The sequence below is a fragment of the Acartia tonsa genome, chromosome 4 (genome assembly GCF_053477335.1).
Source record: "Acartia tonsa isolate MP-2025a chromosome 4, ASM5347733v1, whole genome shotgun sequence".
NCBI classification, from domain to species: Eukaryota; Metazoa; Arthropoda; class Copepoda; order Calanoida; family Acartiidae; genus Acartia; species Acartia tonsa.
Genome location: NC_137263.1, coordinates 23,107,045 through 23,122,492, shown reverse-complemented (window position 1 = coordinate 23,122,492; position 15,448 = coordinate 23,107,045). Strand labels below are relative to the sequence as shown.

General features: G+C 35.1%; 2 protein-coding genes across 3 annotated transcripts; both read right to left on the bottom strand.

Moving 5' to 3' along the window:
- Positions 1 to 3,576: 3,576 nt before the first annotated feature.
- RpS7 (ribosomal protein S7) lies at positions 3,577 to 6,943 on the bottom strand. Its single transcript, XM_080157012.1, has 4 exons — positions 6,750 to 6,943; positions 5,963 to 6,045; positions 4,459 to 4,685; positions 3,577 to 3,838 (listed from the first exon to the last, which is right to left on the bottom strand). Exons 1-4 carry the CDS (start codon positions 6,897 to 6,899, stop codon positions 3,717 to 3,719), a joined length of 582 nt encoding a protein of 193 aa, XP_080013138.1. The 5' UTR covers positions 6,900 to 6,943; the 3' UTR covers positions 3,577 to 3,716.
- Positions 6,902 to 14,917, bottom strand: LOC145316474 (eukaryotic translation initiation factor 4 gamma 3-like). Of its 2 annotated transcripts, none has more exons than XM_080157010.1 (6): positions 13,750 to 14,917; positions 10,534 to 13,042; positions 9,515 to 10,235; positions 8,934 to 9,116; positions 8,166 to 8,423; positions 6,902 to 7,825 (listed from the first exon to the last, which is right to left on the bottom strand). In XM_080157010.1, exons 1-5 carry the CDS (start codon positions 14,195 to 14,197, stop codon positions 8,172 to 8,174), a joined length of 4,113 nt encoding a protein of 1,370 aa, XP_080013136.1. In that variant the 5' UTR covers positions 14,198 to 14,917; the 3' UTR covers positions 6,902 to 7,825; positions 8,166 to 8,171. The 2 variants fall into 2 exon arrangements, with proteins under 2 accessions (XP_080013136.1, XP_080013137.1); XM_080157011.1 differs by having other exon boundaries at positions 10,534 to 13,039; positions 13,750 to 14,296.
- Between the last annotated feature and the right edge of the window lie 531 nt (positions 14,918 to 15,448).

Below are 15,448 nucleotides of genomic sequence, written 5' to 3'. Positions count from 1 at the left end.
AAAAGGAGAACCATATCGAACCATATCGGTTCATCAGTTAGCGAGATCCTTCGCTACAGACAAAAAAAGCTTACTACTTTATATAATAGGATAAAATTAAGCAAATAAATCTAATTAACTATTACTACCCTCAATATGTAATATCAACCCCTAACGGTTGGAGGGTGGGCGGGGAGGTGGCGTTAAATGCCTGCCCCCCCCCCCTCTGTTTTTTTTTCTATCCCATTTTCTGTGTATAAAACATAAAAGGTAGAGGGCTACAACTGAGTGACTTTCGAAATATGGGTATGAAACATAACTAAGAGTTGAAAATTTTTAATACCTCCTTCCTGGCGGGCACAGGATGCCAGCAAATCTGGTAAGGTCATTCAGGTAAAATGTAAAAATATTTTTTTACTTAAACAAAGCATTTCTTGTTATCTAATACTAAAATATCCTTTAGTCGTACATCCTCATATGTAATATAGGGGTTCAAGTCGATTTCAGGTTCCAGGTATAATCCTGCAAGTTCTGACCCTCCAGGTCTCCAGAAATCTTTAAACGGTTTCTGTTACCGCAACTTTTTACTTGAAGATTTCAAATTTTAAACTTAAGCTTTTTTTTATATATCTTCAGGACTTATTACAATTTCATAAAATCTGTTGCCGTTTACCTGCCAACCGTCGGTTTGCGGCTGGCAGCTGCCAAGCACTGCTGCCACCGCCAAAATTTATGTTTTGAGATTTCTAATATAGGGTAAGGGGGGGGGAAATTTCGGTTTTTTTCCGGTTTTTTTGAAAAAAAAAATGGGGTAAATATTAATATTTTCAAATTAAACCAAGACCAGTAGAAAGCTTACGGAAAGGACTATCAGGTCCTAAAAGGACGTTATCTTAGGACTTTTAGAAGTTTGCCGAAAATGACCGCAAAAAAGTTACCGAAAATTCCCCACCACCGGGGGAAATATCGGTAATTTTTTTCAACCTAAAAAAAATCGATGAAAAACGGCCAAACGGCCAGTCGAACATAAATAATCATAATTAGTATAGGTTATAGGGATTATCCACAAAAAGTTTCATGATGATCGGACTATTCCTTCTATGTTAAAAATGAATTTTTTTGAAAGACGCAAATTTTCGATTTTTTTTTTCGAAATTTTTTTTTTTAAAACTTAAAATTAATATACGAAAAAAAAGTAATTTATTACTTTTTAGGCCTGATCCTAAAAAAGCTCACATTAAACTATAGATTTAGCCCAAAAAACATGAAAATTGATTAAAAATTGACCTCAAAAATTGAATTTGAAGCAAAAGTGTCATCTTTGACAAAAATTCACCATTTTCACCCTGCATACATTTTCATTTTAAATATTTCTTTCTGTTCATTTTTATCTAGGAATAACATGATATTGTGTCAAAATGTTGTTTATAACATCAATAGGGTTCATCTAGGTTGTTAGTAGGTAAGTTATTCAGGCTCAAAAAAACCCTAAAACCTAACCTTATTTAAAATTTCTTATTTAAATTTGGAGCCCCGGAGGGTTAGGGGTTAGCGGCAGTGGGGTGACTTCTAAACTAGAAGTTAGTTTACAAGCATGAAAGCTTAAGTATAAGAAATCATCTCTCGTGGTCAAATAGTTCCTGAGAAAATTAAGGTTAGGTTCAACTTTAAATTTTATTTGAGCTCCGAAGGGCTAGGGGTTGGCGGGGAGGGGGGGGGGGTGACTTCTAAACTAGAAGGTATAAAAGCTTAAGTTTAAGAGATCATATCTATTGGTCAAATGGTTCCTGAGAAAATTAAAGTTAGGTTCATTTTAAGGGTTTTTAGCCCTGGAGGGCTAGGGGTTGGTGGCAAGGGGGTGACTTCTAATCTAGAAGTTAGTTTATAAGCATAAAAGCTAAAGTTTAAGAAATCATCTCTACTGGTCAAATAGTTTCTGAAAAAAATTAAGGTTAGGTTCATTTTAAGGTTTTTTGAGCCCCGGGGGGCTAGGGGTTGGCGGCAGGGGGGCAACTTCTAAACTTAAACTTAGTTTATAAGTATAAAGGCTTAAGTTTAAGAAATCATCTCAATTGGTCAAATGGTTCCTGAGAAAATTAGGGTTAGGTTCATTTTTAGGTTTTTTTTGAGCCCCAGAGGGCTAGGGGTTGGTGGCAGGGGGGTGATTTCTAAACTAGAAAGTAGTTTATAAGCATAAAAGCCTAAGTTTAAGAAATTTTCTCTATTGGTCAAATGGTTCCAGAGAAAATTAAGGTTAGGTTAATTTTTAGGTTTTTTTTTATCCCCGGAGGGCTAGGGGTTGGCGGCAAGGGGGTGACTTCTAAACTAGAAGGTAGTTTATAAGCATAAAAGCTTAAGTTTAAGAAATCATCTCTATTGGTCAAATGGTTCCTGAGAAAATTAAGGTTAGGTTAGTGAAATACATATAGTAAATTATTTTTGGAAATTACCGATTTTTCCCCCGGCGCCAACTTTGGTCATTTTTGAAAAAAATATTAACCCGATTTTAAAGCTCTCAACGGATTTGGAAAAAGCGGGCAATTCTTAGTTCAAAAAGTTTTTACGGATCAGCTCTAGGTCTTACCAATTTTTGTGTAGGTCGATCTTTACACACCTACTAAAAAAATTTTGAAAAAAAAATTTTTTTCGTCCGACTTTGAGACCCAATAAGTACCCTTAATATTCATCTCACAAAAAATTCATCTTAAACTTTTTTGTAGGCAATTTAATAAGGAACAAATTTGCTTTTATGTTTTTTCTGTCATTTGAAAGGAACATGGAGAAAAAGGTCATTTAATGAGGTAGGTCGAAATTACCGAAAATAGCCCCTTACCGAAACTTCCCCCCTTACCCTAAAATTTACATAAAGATAAACATTCAGAAAAAATTTTTCTTCTAGCTTCAATAATAAGAAAATTACAGCCATTTAAGATTTAAAAAAACAGATTTTTGTTGTAAAATATAAAAGATTATATTGCCGGATATCCGGCCGGATAGTTTCAATATCCGGTATCCGACCGGATATTGAAAATGGCCAGATATCCGGCCACACCGGATATCCGGCCCAACCCTAGTCATTGCACTACAAAATATTTAAGAATATTTTTTTCTCGTATTCATTCGAATCCGGTGGATAGTAACCGGTTCTCATCCAAAAGAAAAAACTATGTCTAGCATCGTATTATATCAAGCTTTCTACGAATATAAAAATGTACAATCTTAAGAATAAAACCAGTTTTTACAACCCGTGCCATCGGCACCTCGGGGCTAAAAAAAATGGTTTTAATCTTATTATTGTACATTCTATATCCGCGGAAAGAGGTTTATAATACGATGCGAGAAATAACTATTATTACTTTAATCTACTGTATGACCACTACTTAACATATCTCTAAAACTCTCATTATCATTTGATATTTATATGTGCTTCGCTACTTATGGATGCTATAATCCTTGTTTAGATACAAATCTTAACTACCTATTTAGGAGTCTCTCAGGAGTCTATCCACACAAAGCTCAATAGAGGTCACGTCATGGTTCTTTCCCAGGCTGATGGCTGTACAACACAAAATCAGGAGAGCTAGCACATTTTAAAAGTCTGAAAGAGAAATTATTTTTATCTTCAAAGCAAAGGCCAATGAGATGAAGTTAAATAATGGTACAGCCTTAGACTGTACTACTCTTGGGTAGAGGTCGAGTAAGCGAGTTTAATTACATTATACACAACGGCGAATTGTTTACAGGTAGGGCTCGGGGAACTCAAAGGTGACTTCCTTTCCGGTCAGCCTCTTGTAAACAGCAGCGAAGGTGTCGGTCTTGTGTTCAATGTTGGTCTGCTGGCTTTTGTCAAGGTGGGCCTGAGATTTCAAATCAAATAAATTATCTTTCATGCATTTCATTTGTCTCCTTAAAATTAAAAAGCAAAGCCAGGGATAAGACAATATACAATATTAAGATTAAAATGGATGGTCCAAAAATCATTCATCGTATGTTTTACACCTATCAAAATTTCCAAAAGTCCGACGAACTACTGGGCTTGTTTAATAAACTGAGTAGAAGTGTTATGGAGTTAATGACTACTCTCTCCCCCTTGGATTCAAACAAACTTAATAAAATCTTCAAGCTATAAAATGCTTCGTTGTTTAAGGCATTGTTAAGTTAACATTAATTACCCTAAAACAAAGGTTATTAAAGATCAATCTTGGCTATCAACAAGTTTTAAAAGTAAACGAGGGGTAAGTTGATATCAAGAAAATAAAGTGTATTCTTGGTAATTTATTACAGGAATTGTTTCATAGAATCCTGGCATCTTTAGACAGAAATGAGCTTTTTGTCCAAGATTACCCCCACACTTGAGGCTATAGGCGAAGCTATCAGTTTACATTAAATTTTTTCGATTAATATAAACAAATTTAAAAGTCCACGAATTAGACGAAAACATAAAGTTGCATGGGAATAAAAGATAAATCAAATTTTCCTTGTACAGTCTAGATCCATCGAGACGGGTGCGGATTCTCTTTCCGACAATCTCGGCAGGGAACACAAGATCGTCCAGGATGGCGTTGTGGACCATGGTCAAAGTTCTGGACATTGGTCTCTTCTGCTTGAGAAAGTTGGCCTTTCTGGTGGGCTTCTTCAGGATTCTGCGCTGAGCGATGAAAACAACGTGCTTACCGCTGAACTTCTTCTCCAATTCACGAACAAGTCTAAAATATAGTGTATCTTAAAAAATGCATATCCTATTAAATAAAGTAGTAAGGTTTATTTGTCTGTAGCTTAAGATTTCTAAAACTAAAGTAAGGGAAGCTTTACTTTACATGTCCCGGGATTATTTTAGGCTCTTATTTCCAGATTTAAAATTTGCGATAATTTCAGGCTTTTCCTCCCCTCCTTGGTAAAAAAAAACTAAGAATATATAATGTGAGAGGGAGGATAATATAAATAAAATAAAGAATTCTGAAAATTTTTTCCATTTTTTCCCCTGCCTTCCTGGAAAAAAAACAACATTTTTCAAAAGGATAAAAAAATAATCTTGTGCAGAATATACACCCCTGTACTGTTAAAAGAAAAATGTCAATTCTTCCCTATTAATTATAGTGGTCTCCCTCACAATGGGGTGTATATTCAGCAAAATGGACCCTGCAAAAGATGGGGTAAAAAAATGTAAAATTTAAGAGAACTAAACATTTCTACCTTGGTGAAAAAAAGTGTGGTAGAGGTGAAACATTTATTAAATATAGAGTTCGTTTAATATTTACATTTTTTCCTCCTCCTTGATAAAAAAAAAACTAGGAGAAAAAATATAAAAAAATTGTAGTAGAGGAAAAAAATAAATCTTATGAAGAATATACACCTTTGCTAATAAAGGTACTAAGAAAGAGAGGGAATGTCTGATTGAGCCAATAGGAGAATCGCATCGGAATTTACATTGGATCTCATTGGTTGAAATTATGTACACATTTTCCTACGAAGGCATGTTTTTTTTCATTTCATACATACATAAAAGTCAGCTGTTAACAGTATATTTTCTTTGTAGAAAGCTTTGCGGAATCAGAATTAATTGCCCAAAAATTTCGTTTACAATTTGAAAGCTTGAAACAAAGTTGGATTCTTAAAAAAAAGTTAGGCTGGCAACTCGCTGGTGAGGCAAAATTATTTTTGTGAAAAATCCTCCAAAATCGAATAAAAAAATTTACAAAAATGAAATAAAATCTTAAGAGGGTTATTAACATATGATTTTGTTTAATTTTTGTAGATTTTTAATGTGCTTTTGGATGATTTTTTTTTATCGAATAGCGAGTCTATCATTTTTTAAGAATCCACATCAGCTTAAGTCGAAAGTAAACAATACTTTTGTCTGCTAGGAATGTTCTCTCTTAGATTTGACGAAAAAAGGGTTCAGAATATTCTTCTACTCTTCTATTTCTATTCCTTTGCTATACGAATTCCCCCCCCCCCTTCCGGCTACAAAATATTTTCATACCTGGATTGGATCTTCTGGAAGGCCTTCAGCTGGGGAAAGGGCACGAAAATGACAATAGCCTTCTTTCCACCGGGGCAGTCAACCTGTACAAATAATATCATTAGAAAATATCAAAACAAGAAAGTGAAAATAGTGAAAGTGACGTGCACAGAAATACATCGGGGGTTGTGACGCCTTGAGGGTGAGGGCATTCTATAAAGTGGATTATGTCAGTCTAATGCATTCCAATACATCTCCCCGCATCACTCATGTAAAAAAAATAGTATTTACTTGAGACAGTCTGGCCGTCCCGCTTAAAAAATTATTTTTTTCGAGTTTTAGTGCTTACATTTGGAATGGTGGTGCTACCCTCCCAAAATGGTTATAAACATGCCCAGGACAAGGAGAACAATATCGGTTCAGCGGTTAGAGATCCTTTGGTAAACGCACAAAAATCCTTTAACTTCATTATTAGAGCAGGGGTGTATATTATGCACAAGATTTATTTTTTCCCCCCGGCTACAAGTTTTTTTATTCTTTCCCCCCCTAGTTTTTTCTCACCAAATAGGGAGGAAAATAGAAAAATATTTAAAGAACTCTATATTTTATTTATTTTATCCCTCCTACAACACATTTTTTTTAGTTTTTTTTCACCAAGGAGGGGGGGGGGGGGGGAAATAAAAATGTTCAGTTTTCTTAATTTTTACATTTTTTCCCCCCTCCAACCACTTATTTTTTATCCCCCCCCCCCCCCTGAGCCGGGGATCCCATGTAGAATATACACCCCTGTATTAGAGTGAAGGTTTACCTCCTTGACAGCCTTGGCGTGAAGCTCTCTGAGGGAAGCCTTCAGGTCTGAGTTGACCTCCAGGTCGAGGAGAGCCTGTGAGACCTGCTTCTCCATCTCATCCAGAGGCTTATCATTGCCCTTGATAATCTTTACTCTTTCTAGTGCCATACTTCTGTAATATAATAATTTTATAAAATTTACTCTTCAAGCATACAAAATAGCGAAATTTGTTAACATTCCTAGATTACGGAACAATAAATTTACATATTTCTTCATAGATAATCCTTTTTACAAACAAAATAACTAAAGTAAAATCCTTTAAAAATTTGGATTCCAAGAATCTTACAGTAACTAGTAAAGTAGCTAAATGAAAACTAAAATTTCTTTTTATACGATTGAGAGACTTGGTGCGCCAATTAAAAAGGGAATAAAAATTAAGTTTTATAAATATATGAAAATAGCAAGTAAAAGATTTATAAAAGGCGCATTTACATTTTTAACAAGAACCTTTACACCCTCAAATTTATTTCTCAGTAGAATAAAAATTTAATAAACTTTGATTGTCTTTTTTTTTCTATAATAGGTGAGCAATTTATCACTTTCAGTGATGCAAAGTTAAATTAACTAGTTAAGAAATTAAATTGAGGCGAAGGTGGGTTTTATTTTAATAAATAACAATATTTTGTAGGATGAATATTTCACATAAATACATCTTGAATATCAATAATTCACGACCAATTTAATGGTTTTTAATTTAATGCATATTAATAGTCCTTGAAAACAAAGCACCTTATATATTTTAACTATGAATTCAATAAGCTTACTTTATAAAACTAATTTATAGATATTTATATATATATAATAAGTATAATTAAATAAAAACCCCAACTAACTTAAGTGGCTAGACAATATTGAATATAGAATGTTATTACATAGGCCAATAATAATGTTAAACCGGTTGACTCTTGACATGTTAAGAAATGACGGCGCTGTAGGATACCGAATCAGCTGCCTGTTGTCTAGCTGCTAGCTACATATTTCTGAGAATAGCTTCGACTTATATCCATCACCGATTCTCAACTCATTTAGGGAACCTAAAACAATAAGATAATATTTCAAACCTTGAGGGTCAGTTTTAGAACTTGTGAATTGTTCTTGTTAATGGATATATATTATTACTTAAATTAAATACACCAGATTTTAATGTTTTCTAATATAGGGAAACTCTTCGCTGGCTAAAAGAACCAATCCCCTCATACTGGATGAGCGAACTGACCTATAAATGATTATCAATAGTAACTTACGATGGGTTTGGAAAAAATTGAATTTACAAGAAATACATGTATCTTTTCTTCTAGGTAATGCCTATAAATGATAGTCTTCCATTGCTGAAAAGTTATAACACACTACTATAACAAAGTCCTTTAAAAATACCTGAAATCAAGAGCTTTCCGGATCCGAAGCTTCATCGGCAGTACGCAGCCATTCCAGGAACTGTTTGCACCCAGCCACAGCTACACCTTTGCCCTCCTGCTCGTCAACATCCAGGTTATTCTCCCAGTCAAAGATACCATCGTCGCTGATGACCTCTCCGTCGTAGAGCTGCTCAATCATGTTGTGTAACAGTTTGTTTGGGTGATGAAGTTTGTGAACAAGATTCTGGAGGGCAAACATTGCATATAATTCTCTCTCCTAAAAATAATGTTAGAAAGATCTAATTAGAAAAAGCCTCAACAAGGATAATGCACATAATAAGTAGCGCAGCAGATAAAGTTAAATGAACAAAACTTCCTTGTATCTTAAGCTATAAATTCAAGGGGGATAGAAGTAACAAAATACCCAAAAGACGTCCCAAAAGTGTAATTAAAAACTAGCGTACAGCATCCCGAAACCTGTAAGAAATTTCTGCAAAGAAAGAAATACGTAAAATCAGAAGATCGTGAGAAATTAATAGACAATAACTAAAAAATCTTTAATTGTATAATAGGATTAATCAAATTTATTTGCCATCAAATATTAATATAATAAATAGAAGTTGAACATACTAACTTAGTGATATAGTAACCAATGAAAAATTATTAGAAGCCAACCGAATCAGTGTGCGACTATCTGCCAAAATATTAGAAATATATGAAACCAAATTTTCGGCTCTTATTTATACAAGTGTAATGATCTTTACAAAGCCTAGAACAAAAACATTACCTTAATTGCGTCGATATACTTCTTCAATATGGGAATTCTGGAAGAAAGAAGTTCCTTCTTAATTGAGCACAAACCACTTCCGTCGTCTCCTATTACACTTTCCATGACAGCGTATACCAGAGTTCTAATAGTTTCGTTATCTAGGGGTTTGTCACGAAGAATTTTATCAACAGCCTCTATTTCCTAAAAAAAAATATTTATTTAAGTGTGTGTTAGCCTACAAAACAATATTCTCCCGAATATTTTGAAATATATAACAAGTAGGAACTAGGAATAACTAAAATTAATTTGGAACTGTGACGCAATGATAATCAGTTTGCTAAAGCGTTTCATAATACTTAGAACCACCTTCAATAGGATGGAATTATATAAAAAAATTTCCAGCAAGGCTTTGAATAATATTAATTGCAGCTAGAACATATTCAGAGAAAACAGAAAACTATATCTTTTTAAAATATAGACAATTTTACTTAAAAGAAGTCCCTGTGAAAAAAATTCAACCCCCCCCTCAATTATCAATAAAACAGGAATTAATCTTTAAACTTTAATTAGTGCGATAAAAATCAATGATTAAAGGTTACCTTATTTCCAGTATTACACTTTTCAAATAGATTGCTCAGCTGATAGCTTAAACTTTCTTGCAAATTCCCATTCACCAATTTCTTTCCATCCTCTTCTACATTGTCTTTAACGTTTTCAACAGCATTTGGAGGATTTTCGTCTACAACAATATTATGCTCTTCCAAAAACTTAACAAGATCTTGAGAAACGAATTCTTCTATCAATGTTTTGTGATTAGTTATGAAGCTTGTTAACTGATCTGGACGACTTTTGTTTGTGGCTGTCAAAATAGTTGACAGAAATTTTTTCCGCATGGATGGGTCGGGCAAGTAGCTGGCACAACTCTGAACAAGAGTATTGAAACACGAATGTTGTACAACTATAATCACCAGAATATCAGCAAGGAACTCCCAAAATCTTGGTATATCAATCAAAATATCCTCCGCACTTTCCAGAGTCAGAGACATGCCTTGCCAAATAACATCGGGACTAAGGATTTCTTCTTTAACAAGGTTGCTCAACATAGTACCACATGCAGAACGGTTCTTAAGATCGATTTCCTCAAGACCTTGGTTGATTGTTTCTTCCACTAAGATTTCTACAGTTGAATGACTAAATAATTCACAAATAGAGTTAAGAGTTTCTTGAAAATCACAGTTACTAAGATATTCTCTCAAGAGAAGTTTGAAATTAGAGCGAAGGGCTTCGGTGTCAGCTTCGTCGGAACCACGCAACAATCGTCTGAAAGAAAAAAACATTTAAAATTTGTACAAATATTAAGAGTTAAAAATATAGACTTATAAGGAAATTGTAATTTTAATATTGGTATGTAAGAGCAAAGTCGAAAACTCGATTTAGACATTTTAAGTCTAGCTTTTTTATATTTTATATTTATCCTTAAAAGTACCTAGCAGTCTTGGCAATTTAGTAAGCATCGTAGAAAATATTTTCATTTTCCAGAAGAATTGTCAGTGATAGGATATTAAACTAAAGACAGACAAGCTCTTTAAATATTTTTGAAAGTTTTATGAAATTATACCTGGAATTTTCCACCGGAGTGTCTCTATCCTGACTTCGCGGCTTATCAAGGGAAGCACTGGCACGACTTGAGCTTCGGTCATATGACCGTATCACAGGTTCACTGGCACGTCCAGCATATAGATGGCTACCTTCGCCTGTCGCCGGGACAGGCAGGGCTGGAGCCTGCTCCATTTCTTCAAGTAACTGAAATCTGTTGGTTGGCCCCTTACTTTCCGCGGCGGCTGCTTTGGCAGTCGTCGAGCTGCCCAACCCCCAACTGGAGAATCCACCTCCAAGTCGTAAGGAATCTGCATCAACTTTGCGAATAGAACGAAGTTTATCTGGGTCCATGTCGAGCGAAATCTTGGCAGCCTTGGTGGGAACATTGTTCCATCCCTCGTCAGACGACTGAGGTTTTGGTCTAAATTCGGTTTTGCGGCGCATTTTCTCCTCGCTACGCCGGGCAACAGGTGTGGAGTGATGGGAATCTGCAAGTTGAGTTTTTAGCTCTTCAAGCTTGGCTTCCTTGTGAATATCATCAATAGTTTTGGGTCCAGCTTCCTTGCGACGCTTGTTCACCCATTTATTGGCCCGCAATTCTACCAAGTCTTGCAACATAAATCTTACACGACTAGAAGTTTTCTTTTCGCTGATAATTGCGCCTATTTTACTAAAATATTTGTCAAAACTAAACCTCTCCCTGATATTTTCTGGAATATTTAACTGATCCGCTTCCAATTTAGCGCCACAAGTGGTAAGAAATCTACAAAGACATTCCAAGCTTTCCTCTTCAATGTTTTCAAGAAGCCTACTGATAATGTGTTCATGGATAATCTGTTGTCGCGTTAACTGTTGCAAATATAATTCACCAATAAATCGCATGTTACCAAGAGAACGTTTCCTCATTTTGGACTCCATTAACTCAAACTCTGCCTTTATCCTTTTCTTGTCATCTTCAGTTGCAGCATTGTTCATGTCCTCAGTGAACTTATTCCTATCCTCTTTGCTGATGTAATCCCTCTGGAACTCATTTCTACATTGTTCAAGGAGCAAGGATCTAAAGTCAACAATTTCTTCCGATCCAGCTTTTGTGACACGTTTCAGAGAAAGTTCTTTGCACATACTTGCATAAGCTGTTGAATAGGCGGGCTCCTCCACAGCTTTCTCAAATATAAGCTCAATTGCAAGCCTAAGCCTTTCCTCGGTGTTGATCTCCAACTCCTTGAACTGCACCACCAACGTTTGGAATTTTTGAGGCGTAAGCTTGTTTAGGATGGCCCTGACCTTTTTACTCAATGCTTCCATTTCTGAATCGTTGGTTGCTTTGTTGGGTTTGTAGGCATTTTCAGACCTACGAAGTTTCACCGGTTCCCTTGAAATAGAAATTACCTTCTTGGGTTCTTTTCGCCTGCTGTCTCTCTTGGTTGGCATTCCTCCAGGCCTTGCAAAGGAGTTGGCAGCTGTAATATTTGCTCCAGCTGGCTTATCTCCCAACAATGGAGCACTAGAAGAACTCCGTAATGGAGCATCCAGTACAATTTCTAATTCGGGAAGTTTGTCAGGTTTCTGCAAAGACAAGGGATGCTGCTGCAACATTAAAAGAATATCTCTGTCGTAGTGACGAGTATCAGGACCGATTTTGCTTAAAATATCTTCCATGTCTGGAGTCATACCTTTTGTCATTTTATTCTTATTTGAATCTAAAGATACGCTATTTCCATTTGCATCAACGCTGTCATCTTTAATATCTTTATCAATTTTCATGCTTAATCCATCAGTTTCGTTGTCTAGACTATCATTTGTTTTATTGTCCAACTTGGAATCTTCATTGCTACTGGACAAATCTTTCACAGCAACAGTTTCATTGGTTACATTTGTAATCTCGGTTGTGGAGTTTTGAGTAGTGATATTGGTTTGATTCATTGACACGCTTGTGGAAGATTCAGGAGTTTCTTCAGTAAGTTTTTCATTTGATATTTGTGGATTGGCAACTTTAGTATCACATTCTGTGGTTTTAGAGTTATTAGTTTCAGGTTCTTCACCTACTTTGGGAATATCGGATTCTTGGTCTTTACCCAGGTCTTCTGGTGCATCATTTTGAGGTTCTGAACTTTGCTTTACAACATCTTCTAAAGGTTTAACAATATTTCCTTGCTCCTTGATATCAGAGTTCTGTTCAGTAGCCTCGCTTTCAGGAGTTTCTAAAACTTTTGCTTTGTCAGATTTTGCATCTTCTGATAACTCAGGTTTGGAATCTACTGCATCTTTGATTTCAACAGCTACTATTTCTTTTGCAGGAGTAACCTCTTTAGGATCTGAGGTGTCAGCATTTGCTGTCGAAGAAGGGGCAATTCTATTAGCCCAAGAAACAGGTGGAGTTGGAGTAGCTTCTTTAGGTAGAGTTGGAGTGGTTTCTTTAGGAACAGATGGCCCTCTATCTACAAGACTGGCCCAAGACTGCTTCCGGGGCGAGTTGGTGGCAGAAGAAGTGTTGGAAGTTGCAGCCAGAGTTTCCCATGGGTTTCCTACTAAAAATAATATCATTTAATAACTGTATAGAAGGTGATTTTAAGTAGAGAATACTTCAAAAATGAAGTAATAGATTAAATACAACTTGAGAATAGTATAAGAGTCTAACGAATAATTCTCTAAAATATTTTATATGTGAAATTAAACAAAGCCCACTAGTAAATAATAAATGGGAAGGAGGGGGGGGGGGGGGGGGGGGGGGGGGGGTAAATATAAAGATATCTGATATCTCACATAGTTTATTTGTATACCTTTATCTCTTGAAAAGATTGAAAATTATATTAAAAGTTGACAAATTTGAAAAGAAAACAGTCGACGTCCAAGCTTTTTGAAGGGTGGGAAATGTACTTTGTCATCTAAATAAGCCTTTTATTCTTGTGACGTAAGACCCACAAATCTTATTAATAAGAGATTATAGTGTATAAGTATATGAGTATGAACTTAATTTTGTTCAGGACTCTTGTAATTTAATATGAATATTTTTGATATAAATGAGTAAGACAAAACAAAAGATTAAAATCATATAAAGTTAATTTAAAAGTGGAGAAAACTAGTCAAATTAACAAAAATACTAACATAAATAGTTAATTTTCTATAGTTAAAGTAGTATTAGGTTCATTAAGGCATGGCAAAAAATAGAATGAATAGATCAATGTTAGAGGGAGAGCTAATACAAAGTATACCAAAAAATCAGAAAGATTCTTACCAGAGCTCTGTTTTCTCTCACCGCCGCTGGCAGAAACTTGACTTGCTTGTCCTCCACCTTGCCTATTCGGAGCCCTACCACCTTGACCTTGAGATCCTCCAGTCTCGCCATCACGTGGTCTTCTTGGCAGTGTATTTCTCTGGCCAGAGCCTCCTCGTCCGGAAGGCGGCCTCCTGCCTCCACCACCCCTTTCGCCGCCCTGATTCTGTCCACCCCCACCACGATGATCATTACGGCGATCCCTATTATCATGTGGCCGTCTGTCATCCCGGTTATCATGAGGTCTTCCCCTATCTGACCTAGAAGTTACGGAATCTTTCTTCCGGCGATCTCCTGTGGATCCTGAAGCTTGGCCCCTATCTCCGGCTTTCTCCTTGGAGGCATCCCTTCCTTTCTTCTTTGGTAGCTTCTTCTCAACAGTGGTCCAAGCATCAGGTTCCCCCTCCATACTCAAACTTGACAATGGGTATTAACTTAAGAAGCAACTGTCACATGTCAATTTGGCTATATATATTTACTCTGAAACATAACGATAAAATTAATATACAAACAAAAAACGCACATGACAATAAATTAGTGACTGACAAATTGGATGTTTCTTTAAAATACATCAGAAATTATTTTCTACAACTTAAATCAAAGTTGCAAGCATATTGCTAGTTAAACTTTCAGATAGAAAGGTGGAAAACTATAAACTTCAATCTTTAGTACTCAATCTTAGAGACAAATAAATTCAAATAGAGTGCAGCGTAACAGTTAAAATAATCAGCTATGTCGGGAGTCCGGCAGGAGAAGTAGGCTAGAATATTAAAACATGTAAACTTGACCATACCCCTGTTTAGTGATCGGAATTTGTGAAACATGGAAATTAAAAGGACGGAAAAGAATTGCACCGTTAACAGTCTAAATAGTTCCACCAGATAATAAAAACGAGGTTAAAACAACGCTTTGTGAATTATTCAAGAATTAAATATTACTTTAAAATTTGATAGAAAGTATTTTTAGTGATTCAACGCCCAAAAATAGAGACACATGTTTTGGATAAAATTGATAAAAATAAAAACTACTATACGTTGAAAATAAGAAAACTATAAATTTAACACTAATTAAACATGTAACGAATAAAAGTTAAACTAAAATCACTAAAATATTCACAAAAATGTGTATATACTTGATGTAAGCAATGGAACTCGCGTGTGCTGGCAATTCTGCTCAGCCTTCACCTAATCGTCATTTCCGCTTTGCTACGCGGTTTGTTGCGGCATTTTTGCGCACGGTTGCGTTGTAGAGCTGATTCTACCGGAAATAGTCATAATGTCATACAGAAAAAATATGATAAATTAAACATAAAATGAAATTCTATTTAGCTAGATACACTTCTAAATTAGAAAATGACATTTTCTTGCTTAATTTTATAATTATTCTTGTGTATAAGAAGATAATGATTGTTTTTACTTTTCTTTTTTGTTAAGTCAAATAAAAGACGACATTTCTAATTATACAAAACACAATTTTAACGCGGCATTTTTATATGTCCAAGTTTTTTAAAATAATTTTTTATTTTTTATGCTAAATCCTACCATTAACCATAGATTAAAATGGTTTATCGTTATTTCAATATCTGATTATTTTAATATTTTAAAAATATAGATTTTTGAATAAATTAATAAATAAAAAAATATTTATATTTTTAGTTTGG

Coding starts and splice junctions, on each gene's coding strand:
- RpS7 (XM_080157012.1), bottom strand. CDS start 6,899: ATGGCACTAGAAAGAGTAAAGATTATCAAGGGCAATGATAAGCCTCTG. Junction 6,046..6,749: donor ACGCCAAGGCTGTCAAGGAG/GTAAACCTTCAC, acceptor TTATTTGTACAG/GTTGACTGCCCCGGTGGAAA. Junction 4,686..5,962: donor TTCCAGAAGATCCAATCCAG/GTATGAAAATAT, acceptor ACTATATTTTAG/ACTTGTTCGTGAATTGGAGA.
- LOC145316474 (XM_080157010.1), bottom strand. CDS start 14,197: ATGGAGGGGGAACCTGATGCTTGGACCACTGTTGAGAAGAAGCTACCA. Junction 9,117..9,514: donor AGTGTAATACTGGAAATAAG/GTAACCTTTAAT, acceptor ATTTTTTTTTAG/GAAATAGAGGCTGTTGATAA. Junction 8,424..8,933: donor AGTATATCGACGCAATTAAG/GTAATGTTTTTG, acceptor CATTATTTTTAG/GAGAGAGAATTATATGCAAT.